Consider the following 12,698-nt stretch of genomic DNA (forward strand, 5'->3'; position numbering starts at 1 on the left):
TTATATCTATATGTATATCTATGCTTGTATATATGTATATCTATGTGGGTGGGTATATATATTTATATATATATATATATATATATGTATATGAGTATTTGGACGATACCAACAATTCAGCGCATTCGGTAACATACTATGTCTTAATGGGGGGGGTTTTATTATACTTAGTCTGTATTATAGCACGGGATAGACGGCACATATAATTTTCCGCGTCGAAGTTGCATGAGCTTGGAGCAAGCACCAAACTAAACAATACATATATTTAGATGATTTCAAGTATATTCTCCTCATGCACGCGCTAATAGCCAATTAGCTTTAGTTAAACTCACTTCCCTGCGCTAAACCTATAAAACTTTTTTGACTGCAATTCGCTTCACATTGTTGTTTTTGCATCTGTTATTGGCTTCTCTATATATAGTTATTTGCAAGTTCTCATATAAAGGCATGCCCTCTGTTCACATTACATACACACACAAACATGTCTTAGTTCCTGTCTACTGGAGGAGCCACGGTAGCTGCCAAGAAAAATCCGAAGCAATCTGATACAGGAGCTACTACTCAACCGGTTCAGGGAAGAACCGCAACCTGGCAGGAGTATAAAGGTTATGCCAAACGCCTATTCTGGATCTGGATCTTCCCCATATGCACAGCTGTCTATCTGTCTATCGCACTCGTAGTATACTTCGCCACTGTCTACAACTGGACGTGCAAGGATAATCTCGCATTCCCACTGGTGGTGGTCGCGGGGTTAGTCTCCCTCCTCGTAACACTTTGGACGGGGAGTGTGGCGTACCGACTAAGCAACGATCGCATAATGATCAACAGGGGACTGGTGTATGTCTTCCAGGTCCATGCGGCAGCCTTGTTGTCCATCCCGATACTCTGCGCATATGTGCTGATGGAGGCGCATCTTTTCACACCCAACACTGTCGTGCGATCGTTGATGGGCCTGTACCTGAGCTTTTGTACATTCCTTCTATTATCTGCACTCCTAGCCCGTCAGAAACAGATGGTGGAGCTGTTCTCTGAGTATGAATTCACTGATGCGCCGAAAAACACCTACAGAAACACTGTAATGTGTATAGGGGCCATATACGTTGCTACAAACGTCGCTCATCTGGTGTTGATCTTGCTGACTGTGGACCCCGACTATCGTTATGCGCCGATATCCATAGTCAATATATTTTGCCTGTTACTATGGTTTTATTACGCTTATCAGTCCCGCCACGCTAGTGCCCAATTTTCCGATTTCGATCAATTAAGGCGTTTATTTGTTCTGATCACCACAACCTTAGTAGTCACGGCGGCATGGGGATACGTGAAACGAGAGGCGTTTATAGTGCAGAACTTACTAGTTTTTGGACTCATGAGCGTCTTTCTACTGGACTCGTACCTATCTCTGTTCGAATTTATCCGAGGTAAGTATGTGCTTTCCTCGATATATTTCACTGAAAAATGGAACATGTATCATTTATAGTTGCAAATATGTCATTTGGCGTGGACACTATCAGAATCTGCTTTTATGGGCTGATTGTAATGAATAATGAATAGGTGTACGTATTCGGTAGTGAATAGCTTATGTGAAATTGTTGTCCATTGAGTTCCGTCTGTTCATATCCTGCGCTAGCATATGCGTGTTTGTGACAATGGTTTTTGTTGTAAATTAATCAAACACGATAGGTGAAGAACTTCATGCAAGCGTACAGGCGTTGTTTTTTTTTCTGGCAGTAAACTAAGCGCTAACCTCACATTACTGGCAACCCCATCAACGTTACTCATGTGTCTTATTTTCTCGGTCTTAGTGCTTCGTTGTTCTCTCAGAAAATGCGTGCTTGCTTGCCATTTTTGGGGATTTGTAGAACCTGCCTAGTGGGTTAGTGTGATTATAGGATCAGTGCACATGGCGCTTGGATGAGCCCACGTTTTTGAAGCCATGGTATCCGACTATACTTCCATCGCCCCACCATATCAATTAGTTGCGATCAACGCTTAATCAATAATCTCCGATACAGACGAACTCGACCCCCAGTGCGCACGTGAAGTGGCCTTCGCCCATCACCCGGACAGGACCTCCCCACCAATTAAGGTCACTACTACTATGGCCTGCGTGCAGTCCAATCAGCACGCATCCCCAAATTCTGCAGTCGTCGATTCATCTGGAACTTCCAACATAAGCCCCATCACCAAGTCAACTGCGGATAGTCCCAGTAAGTGTACCCGCCAGCCAACTGTGAATATAGACACCGGCATAAACTTGAGCCTTTCAGAAAACCTATCAGTCTTGCAGCTTTGAGAGTGCAGAAGTCGTGGAAAGATACATCGGGATCCTAATTCCTACTGCACCTTGAGCAGCTTCTTACATATTTTGGGATCGAGAAACCCAACTCTCCCCGAGAGCCACCCCCCCCCCTTTCGAAGATCACCTATGGATACAAATTGATAGGGTATGCACTGTCTCTTACACTGATATCTCTACGGAATGTTAGCCGCCACCCCCTACCCCCCAACCCACGGGTGTATGTAGAGTCTTTTATCGAGAAAGCTGTCTGTGTGATGAGAATGACTCCGTAAGGCACTGTTCATTTGCACTGTTCATTTGCGTCAACGGAACGAAATTAACCAGACAAATCACTCCACCAACTAAGAACGGCCATGCACCACCACCCATAGAATCAAGAAAGAGCTCTCAATCTGTCAATCCTCACTATGTCCGGACCTGGTGAGTTTTCCCGTGTTGAGTCAAATTAAGCCGCAGGCTCCAAGTACATGTGAGAAAATGACAGGGGTGCGGACTGTGCTTGTATATCGTGTTTCACTTGTCATCGGTCAACACTTCGGAATATCAAGCCACATAGTCGGCCCACACTTGCGATACCTAGCCATTTATGTTTTAAAATGCAGCTCGGTTTACGCACACCATAGTAGAGAAATCATTGCGGTGAACTGGCAACGTTTTGAAGCCATGGGAGCTCGCGTATAGAGCGTTTTGGATTTCAGGCATTAGCATACAACTCCTGATTGGAGGGCACTTTTCATATGATAATATCACATGCGTGGCTCAGCATCATTGCATGGTTGCCACTATATAGAAGGGTCCGCGCAGGACAGCAGCGGATCGGTTTACACCCATAAGGAAATAAAGTTTTAGGATCTGGGAGATTTTAAAAATATCTCGTGATGGTTACAGATAAATTTCTAAAATCTGCACCCAGTGTTCTGTTTCATCCTGAAAAGGTCCATTGTTTTATAAGAGATCGGTGCACCAGTTCCTTGGAGGAGGTAATCGAGACACAATGTCTGAGATACGCGAGCATCAATGCGTACACCACGCAGATTTGTGCGATTGCAATTTTCTTGGACATTGTACAATTGTCATTTCACATAGGCTTTGTGCGATTGCTGTTTTACCTAGACTTTGTGCTATTACACTATGATGCAATTTTACTTAGATATTCGATTGTAATGTAAATGTCCATAAGCATGGTGTTTGTATTAGAATGTATTCTGTATTTTTACTTGAACTTAAGAATATCATGTAATTATACTTGGAATTTAAGTGCGACCCAATCGTATTATAGCATTGCGATATATTTGTATTTTAACAATACGATGCAAATAACAGGATGCAAACCTGGTACGATGCAACTAAATAGACCAATAAAAGATACCGAACTTCTCGAAAATTCCGGCTTAACCATTTTGAAAGTAGTGCTCGTTAATATTTTCAAAATATATTTAGATACTTTTCTACACACTTTTCTACACTGTCGTTTGTTCACGCAATTTGTGTACATATTCAAGCACACAATATGGGTATTACAGGCTTGAGACCAAATGCCCTTGTCGGCGGCGTCTCTATCACCAATTTATGAAAGAGGGAATGCATATCACAAAATTACAGCCCATGACAGAAGGAAAATACTGCATCACAGATGCATCCTTCTTGATTTACATAGCCATATTACGTTGCATTAGAAGCTATTGTGCTGCTCCTGAAATCGCACATAGTTTAGACTCCCAAGGTGGTGAGGGTGTTACTGATACTCTCTCTGATGCGATAGTTGCAGTATTCAAGTCCTATAGTGACCAATGCACACAAGAGTTCGGATGCACGCCCGTGTTTGTGTTTGATGGAAGAGTTGCCCCATCAAGATATACCGAACATGGTCGCCGAGTAGAGGATTGCGAAAATGCATTTCGTATTAGAAAGTACAGGCAAGGAAACAGACGGCCGTGGAAATCCAACAGCTGAAGCGCTCAAGCTAGTGAAGGAATGCTCTCGGCGCACCTGGGGGATGACTAAGGTAGCTATTGGATTCTGTAAAACTATGCGATATGAACGCTGGATAGCTCCATACGAAGCTGATAGTCAGTTGATCTACCTATGCAGAATGTATAACAGTCAAGGATGTGCCGCTTTCATTGAGACTAAGGATAGCGACGTGATATAGATGTGTGTTTCGATTTCGTTAGTGAATGCGGCAAAAATAATATACGTGATAAGTGTTACAAAGTATGTATGCTTACTACCACAGATTGAAGAAGATTCTTGCATGACAACAAGTATACTGATGCGTGCTTCTTAACTCACGCCCTACTAAAGGGCTGTGAATATACGAAACACTTACGAACCAAGAAACAACTTCTTCGCGGTAAAAGGATGAATACTCTGATGGACAAAGTTGTTAGAACCCTAAAGGAAACACAAGATGCAACGAACGACGGCATTCTACTAGCACTTAAAATGGCTCTAGGTGATGTATATGACGACTGTGAAAGTGCTTTTATTTAGGGGCTGAATGCTTTTAGAAACGCTTGGGTGTTTGATGTATCACAAACGAAATGCATCGCAAAATCAGGCGAGAATATTTTGACTCATAAAGTTATAGAATATATTGGTGAGAAGATTCTAAGCGAGCATGTGCAGACCGTCTGTGCGGGTGCGTGTGACCCATATATCTTCGAGCCAGAGCATATACAGGCGTATGGTATCACACAAACCCCAACCAAATTCAATTAACATACGCTGTCATGACACGCAAGTGGTATCTGTTCCCCATACTGTCTGCTGAGGACACACGAATGCATTTCGGTCCAGCAGCGTATAAGAAAGGACATGATCGAGTAAGTGTACATATAATGAGGAGTGCGACGGCTTTTGACATGAGCAGCTTATCGCACGTGCTAGATGATGCTGCTATTACGCTAACATACAGGTGGATGGATCTTCAAATCGTGGCAAATATATAAACAGAAAATATCATCTATATTCGTGTACGGGGGCCGCGATCGATGGCCAACTCTACTATGCGTGCGTATGCATTTATTGAACGGATCGAAGCAGATAAAGAGTACGATGTCAAAGGTGTACAATTAGACACGACGCAGAATAAATTCGAATTTTTTTCGGCATATTCGATTGTATCACAATATATCTACACTAACTTTATCTACTTGATCTTTCAGTTGGCTATTGTGAATGTGACTTGGGTCTCGGCGGTAAGTGCGTGCACTTCGCAGCTCTTGTTTGGACGATGACTCAGCAGGCAGCCTGGGCAACAGCGCATGTAACCGCACGCTACTAGTATGATGACTTGGTAGTTGATGGTGACAACATGCCAGGTAGTCATCATCACGAACTTTGCACTAGTAGACTGTGTGAATGGAAGGTGCGAACAGCAATACTAAAACTGGATCTAAAGATACCCATAGATCAACTGGTATTCGAAAATCCAGCAACACGGGCCGAGGCACAAGACAAATTTGCCGAACAAACTCGATTAATTCAGAATCGTACACAGACTGATGCATACAAGCTTGCTGCTCGTAAACCACGTATTGGAGTTCGACCGCACGTCAGTAGTAATCGAGCTATGGTGGGCCTGCAAAGTAGACCGGCTGAATGATAACATACCATTGTCGAAAAAAAAATTCAGTTCTTCAGTCTATTCGAAGACTTAAAGCAGGCTCAGAAACGCTTCTGTACATTCAAACTGAGTGAACTATAGACACAGTATCAATAAAAAAAATTCCTCAGAATACGATGTGCATATATACTTTATTGAAATTCTCGGCGAACAATAGGACTAATACTATCAGTTAAAAAAAAGCAAATCCCTGCTGAACACGTGCAGCCTTACAGAAGAAAGGAGTTTCTGTGATGTTTACCTCTTTAGCGAGCATCTCAAAAAAGTTTAGAGCGGCAAATAGCACGCTCAATATGAATCCTCACAGCAGCGATCTTCTTGGTCATCCAATTTTGCTCAGCAGTGAACTGGCCACCGGTTTGCAGCAATGGGGCAAGAGGTAACAAATCCTGCACATGAAATCCTTTACCTCCCATCACACTCGAATTCTTCCATAGTTTAGAGAATAACGCTTTTTTGAATAACTCAGATAGTACTCGATCGCCAAAAAAATCTTCCTCCATACACTGCTGAACAAAGCAGACGTGCCCTAAGCCAGATATCCCAACTAGTATCTTGAGTGTGTTGTGATGTTTGTAGACTGACCAAGTAGCCCTTTGTATGTCTAAATTGCTAGGTGTATTTAGAAAGAATTATGTCGCATCTATGACCAATATTTGGTTTTCTCCGTTGCATCAGTGGAATCTAATAGTCTTCTCGCTAGTGCTGGATACTGACACAATGGCATTGACGTAGCTAAGAATAGGTCACTACATTGTGTAGTGAACTCTATGATGTCTTCGCAATTTTCCAACCTAAAGAAACTATCCTTAGGCATCTTGGGAAATTCCGAAGTCTTGAGTAATTTCTTAAGAGACGGTTCGTTTATGTGATCGCCTAAACGGGAACCCATGAGCTCTAGCTCACTAATGTACAATCGAATTTGTATGAGTTTGTCCTTCTCATCATCACCACAATCGTTGATCGCTTGGTCATTTCGTCGTCTGAGTTCCGCATCCACTAGTGGCATACGGCGCTCTGGCTGTTGGTCATGTATGTAAAAACCCTCATCTTGTGTAGAGTTGGTATGGGCACTGGTGCTGTTTGTTCCAATTTGGACACAAACCGACTCACCACAATTGATTGCCTCGACAGATATTCTTATCTATTTCTAGACGCATTGCTGACGCTGCGATGGGTACTCCCGCCGGTGTAGGCTGACCCGAACTACTGCCTGGGCTTGCCTCCCCCACTGGGCTGACTCCCGCGTCACCCGCGCCTTCACTCTCTTTTCACCCATTGTACACGCGTGTTCTGGTTGCTGTTGGCATTTTTAAAAGTCTGTGTTGGTTTGTGGGTTTTAGTGGATTAATAATAAAGACTCTGGTTATGTTTTGTGCGCAAGCGAGCGCTTCACCCGGTTTACTTACAATTATAGTCTTGTTGCGTTGCTGCACTTCCGCTGGAAGTGTTTACCGTGTTGTATGGCCCGGTAGCTTGTTGCTTTGTTCCCTGTATTTATGAGGGATAAAAACGGTGTTTGTTTTAGTCAAGCTTATCTCGTCATATGTGACGTCACTTGTGCTTATTCCGTCATGTGAGAAAATAATTCCTCATGTGTGTTCTCAATGAGATGTTCGGTCCTAGTGACGTCAACAGTTGGTGTTCGGTCCTCATGACGTCAACCCTTAATGTTCGGTCTTCTGCGTATTTGTGTTGTGTACGAACGACGCGTATTTAGTACCTTGTGTTAATGGTTGCTACTTGGTAGCTTTGTAACACCTTTTTGTTGTTCTCTGTGATCTTCGATGTTCGATCAAATGTTCGGTCTTATGCGTATTTGTGTTGTGTACGAACGACGCGTATTTAGTACCTTGTGTTAATGGTTGCTACTTGGTAGCTTTGTATCACCTTTTTGTTGTTCTCTGTGATCTTCGATGTTCGATCTCACTGTGGAATCTTCTTGTTACGGTTGTCCTGTTCATATACAGGTTGTTGTTTGAGCTTGTGATTACCTGAATGATCTTTACCACTTCTACTGTTTTTCAGTTAATTTACTTCGTGTGTCACGTTGTTGATTTCTGAAGTGGCGTCTATTCTTTTTGGTATACATGATAGCTGCTTGGTTCCTATATATTGCGATTCTTTAAACTGGTTTGTTCGTTAAAGTGCTCCGCCTCCTATGTTCCTATTCATCTGAATTGATGTGTCTGGGATGACCTTGAGCATTCCGCTCAATCGTATTGATTGTCACGGTAAAATTTGTATTTGACTCTATTGTATTATATAGTGTCTGTGTCATCGATCAAATTATTCGTTGTCGATTGATCTCTTGTATATATATATATATTATAACTGATCCTTTATATATATATGCTTTATATACTGTTCAAGTGTTATGATGGTGTGACCTTTTGTTCTATACTCAATCTCTTTGTGTGATCATTGTGGGTATGAATTGAACTCGATCAGATTGTGTGTAGTTGTTCACCATATATCTCTAAAAACCCTCACGATGATCGTTTTTGGTATGAATTGTACCTGATCAGATTGTGTGTAACCGTTTACCAGAGATTTCGTATTATTATGCGAAACTGTTGTCTTGTGTATTTCTATAATAATCACTATTCTGCTTAAATGCGTGTGTTTAGTGACTGTTCGTCCTCATTGTGACCTCTTCTTGGTCTGTTGAGTGTGTACACGGTGATACCTTGTTAAATGTGATGATCCGGTAACTCTAATGTGTTCGTAGACGTATATTTTATGTCTTGATCTTATGCTCTGTTATGTTATTCTAAGGTAGAATACGTGTCTAATCTCTCATATATGCCTGGCTATCCGATTTCAATCTTATTTGTAGACTTATGCCCTCGATCAATTCTATGAATTTCAATCTTATTTGAAGATTTGTGCCTTCGATCAAATTCTATGAATTTCAATCATATTTGAAGACTTGTGTCCTCGATCGAGTTCTATGGATTCACCGCTTATAGTCGTTTAGTAATTGAGGTGACACTCTTCTATTTTATCTGAATTGGTGTGTATTATATGTTTGTACATATATTTCTCACTGATAACTTCTGTGCATCTGATTTCACTTAACTTGTTTTTTTCTACACCTCACGATTCTTCTATGATTTGCTATTCTTCTATTAGGGTTATCTTAGTGTGTCCTTTCTATTGTGCCGTTTGTTTTGCATGGCACGTGTGATTTAAGTTCTTAATCTTATAAGTACGAGCATTTGTGCTATACATCTGAATTGGTGTGTATTATATGTTTGTACATATATTTCTCACTGATAACTTCTGTGCATCTGATTTCACTTAAATTGTTTTCTTCACACCTCACGATTCTTCTGTGATTTGCTATTCTTCTATTAGGGTTATCTTAGTGTGTCCATTCTATTGTGCCGTTTGTTTTGCATGGCACGTGTGATTTAAGTTCTTAATCCTATAAGTACGAGCATTTGTGTTAAACATCTGATTTCACTTTTCTTGCGCTTCTAGTATCTTTTTTGATGGTTTAGGGAATGTGTCTCTACCCGAATGGTATAAGGTTGTGCTCTTGTCTATGCTCTAGTGTCTGTGAAGTGGTGTCAGTGTATGCAAAGCTCGATTCTTTCACGTGTTTTTGGATATTGATCTCGTGTGCGAGAACTGAGTGATACTTGTGTGCAAGTACTGAGTGAGACGGGGTAGTGTCCTTTTCGTGATTGCCACCTTAAGCTATTTTATTGTCTGAAAATCCAGAAAAACCTTTAACATTGATGTAGTAATCACTACGGCAGCTTCTCCTTTTTTCTTTCACTGTTTTAGCCTCATTGCTTTCACTTCTTCACTGTTACACGTTACTTATTCTTGCATAATTTCTGATCACAACTCACTCTTACACTGTTTGTTGGTACACACGAAACTCGCCCTATGTATGCCTGTATTGCACCTGTGAACACGATTCAGTTATCTAACTTGTTCTTCTTTCCAAGCTACTTGGATAGCTTCTCGGTAGGCTTCTTCGTACACTATGTTACTAACCTCTGGTTGTCGAAAGTCTTCTATCTTCCTGCCTTCCTGTGTCTGAGTTCCTTCGGCTTCTTCCTTAGAGCCTCTCAGGTTCTAGGTTCCTCTTCCTCGTATCTGAGACCTCAATTGAATATTCTAAATAAAGTTTTTTGGACACATAGTTTGTTACTTCACTCTTCTTCTTGATTGTAGAAGGTGGTGCAAATTGTTAGACTTATCTAAGTAAGGATATTGTAAAAAAAAATGTAGAGTAAGGAGAGTAGCTGAAAGATACGAGACAAAAGGATACAATAGACCTCTTCTCAAATATGGCTATTTCAGTTAGGAAAAGTTCCTAGTCTGAGAAACCGAACTGAGTCTTTATTTGTGTTTCCATTATACTCAGGATTTACTTGAGTGTTTCTCTCACACGCGGGAGTCCCGGTGTAGCTTACAGGTTCTACCGCTAATATTTCTGATGACTCTAATATCAGAAATATTCCAATCCTAATTCCAAAACTCAGTATTTGATGATTCTAGGTTTTGAGATTTGGATTGCCTTTTTGATACTCTGGTCCCTAGATGCTACATCTAGGATCCAATATTTCTGATGATAGACTGATCAGAAATATAACGGGATACCGATAGATGATACCGGGACTCCCGAGTGTCAGAGAAACACTTAGGTAAATATTGAGTCTAGTGTAGAAAATACTAAACTAAAGTAGAGACACAATGTGTGTTCTTCAGCCTAGGACTTTTACCTAGCTGTATGATTCGCACTTGAGAAGAGGTCTATTGTTTCTTCTGGTCGTATCTTGCAAGCTACTCTCAAACTCTACACTTTTAACAATATCCTTACCATGGTAGGTCAACCTACAGGGACACAGCTCTGATAAAAATACTCCCTGATAGTACAACCACGAATGATACTACAACAAGAAAGATAGAACTAGAACGGGCGGTAGACATATAAAACTCAGAACAATCTTTGGACTCATTCAGTGGCTTCTTGTGGTGAAAATCAGTTTGAGGATTAGTTGGTTGACCGTAATTAGGAGATAAAAATCCTACCAGCTGTTCTGATTGGATTCAAATTAAATCGAACTCCTGTGAACTATAAACCCGTACTGTTATTTATCTTTTGGGCGGTGTTGAAGCTATTTACAGTGGATGTACTGCCCAGAAGCGACAGCGCCTATTTTACTACTATAAACTTTTATTCAATATGTAAAGTCTTTTTATTATTTATAATGATAAATGACAACTTTTAACAGTGTATCTCTAGGCTCGTGGATCGATGAAGAGCGCAGCAAAATGTGATACGTAATGCGAATTGCAGAATTCAGTGAATCATCGAATCCTTGAACGCAAATTGTGGTGTTGGGTATTCCCGGCACCCTGCTTGGTTGAGTGTCACTAAATCTAACGATAATTTTTTATTGTTATAGTTGGGATTGCGAGGCGTCTACCTGTAGAACCAGGAATCTTTAAAGACTAGCAAGACGCGTGACTTCTGAAGTTTATTGCAGCTGATTGTGTGATTCCGATTGGCTCATGGACGTTAATTCAGATATTATGTGTGATCTTACAAAATCAATTACTACAAGTTTTCGGATTTAAAACTTTGACCTCAGCTCAAGAAAGACTACCCGCTGAATTTAAGCATATTAATAATCGGAGGAAAAGAAACTAACTAGGATTCCCTCAGTAACGGCGAGTGAAGCGGGAAAAGCTCAAATTGTAAAGCTACGTGGGTTTCACGTCGCGTTGTAAATTCAAGAAACGTTTTCTCTTATGGGTCTGATTTAATTGGAAAGCAGCATCATAGAGGGTGAAAATCCCGTCTTTGATTGGAATGCTATAAATCTACGATGCGTTTTCGAAGAGTCAGGTTGTTTAGGAATGCAGCCTAAAATGGATGGTAAATTTCATTAAAAGCTAAATATTGCCACGAGACCGATAGCGAACAAGTACCGTGAGGGAAAGATGAAAAGAACTTTGAAAAGAGAGTTAAATAGTACTTGAAACTGTTAAAAGGGAATCTTATGAGGCTAGTATTTGGACTTGTCATAATCAATTAGTCGTATTGCGGACTGGTTGACTCGGGAGTGTTAAAACCTCGAGTTGGCAGTGTATTTGACCGATTAGTGCACTTGTGATTTGTTCAGGCCAGCATCAGTTTGAGGTGGTGTATGAGGGTATTTGGAAGGTGATTTCACCCCTTGTGGGTGGAATGTTATAGCCGTTTAACACTGCATGGCGTCAGACTGAGGAGTCGCGGAACGTGCCTTTTGGCTAGCTCCCTGCTGCATAGGCGGCCCGAAATGTAGTGTGACATAAGTCCGCTATAACAGAGGGACGACTACGTGGTAGGTGCGTATAAACGTTTTGAGGATGTTGGCAAAATGGCCTTATCAGTCCCGTCTTAAAACACAGACCAAGGAGTCTAACATATATGCGAGTCTTTGGGTGACAAACCCGCAGGCGCAATGAAAGTGAAGGCTAACATGGTTAGCTGAGGTGAGATCCGCAAGGTGCATCATCGACCGATCTGAATGGTTTCCTGAAAGATTTGAGTAAGAGCACATATGTTGGGACCCGAAAGATGGTGAACTATGCCTGAATAGGGTGAAGTCTGAAGAAATTCAGATGGAAGCTCGTAGCGATTCTGACGTGCAAATCGATTGTCAAATTTGGGTATAGGGGCGGAAGACTAATCGAACTATCTAGTAGCTGGTTACCTCCGAAGTTGCCCTCAGGATAGCTGGAACTATCACGCAGTTTTAT

At 41.3% G+C, this 12,698-nt stretch overlaps 2 protein-coding genes across 2 annotated transcripts; both read left to right on the top strand.

The window, feature by feature from the left end:
- Nucleotides 1–692: 692 nt before the first annotated feature.
- On the top strand, nt 693–1,157 carry SARC_09259 (hypothetical protein; the record flags this gene model as incomplete). The annotated part of the gene is made up of 1 exon (XM_014296734.1): nt 693–1,157. A coding segment is annotated over exon 1 (340 nt), but the record flags the coding sequence as incomplete, so codon positions are not given.
- Nucleotides 1,158–3,781: 2,624 nt separating this feature from the next.
- Nucleotides 3,782–6,040, top strand: SARC_09260 (hypothetical protein; the record flags this gene model as incomplete). Its single annotated transcript, XM_014296735.1, has 2 exons — nt 3,782–4,307; nt 5,470–6,040. A coding segment is annotated over one exon (474 nt), but the record flags the coding sequence as incomplete, so codon positions are not given.
- Nucleotides 6,041–12,698: the final 6,658 nt, after the last annotated feature.

This window comes from Sphaeroforma arctica (genome assembly GCF_001186125.1).
Source record: "Sphaeroforma arctica JP610 unplaced genomic scaffold supercont1.919, whole genome shotgun sequence".
Lineage (NCBI taxonomy): Eukaryota > Ichthyosporea > Ichthyophonida > Sphaeroforma > Sphaeroforma arctica.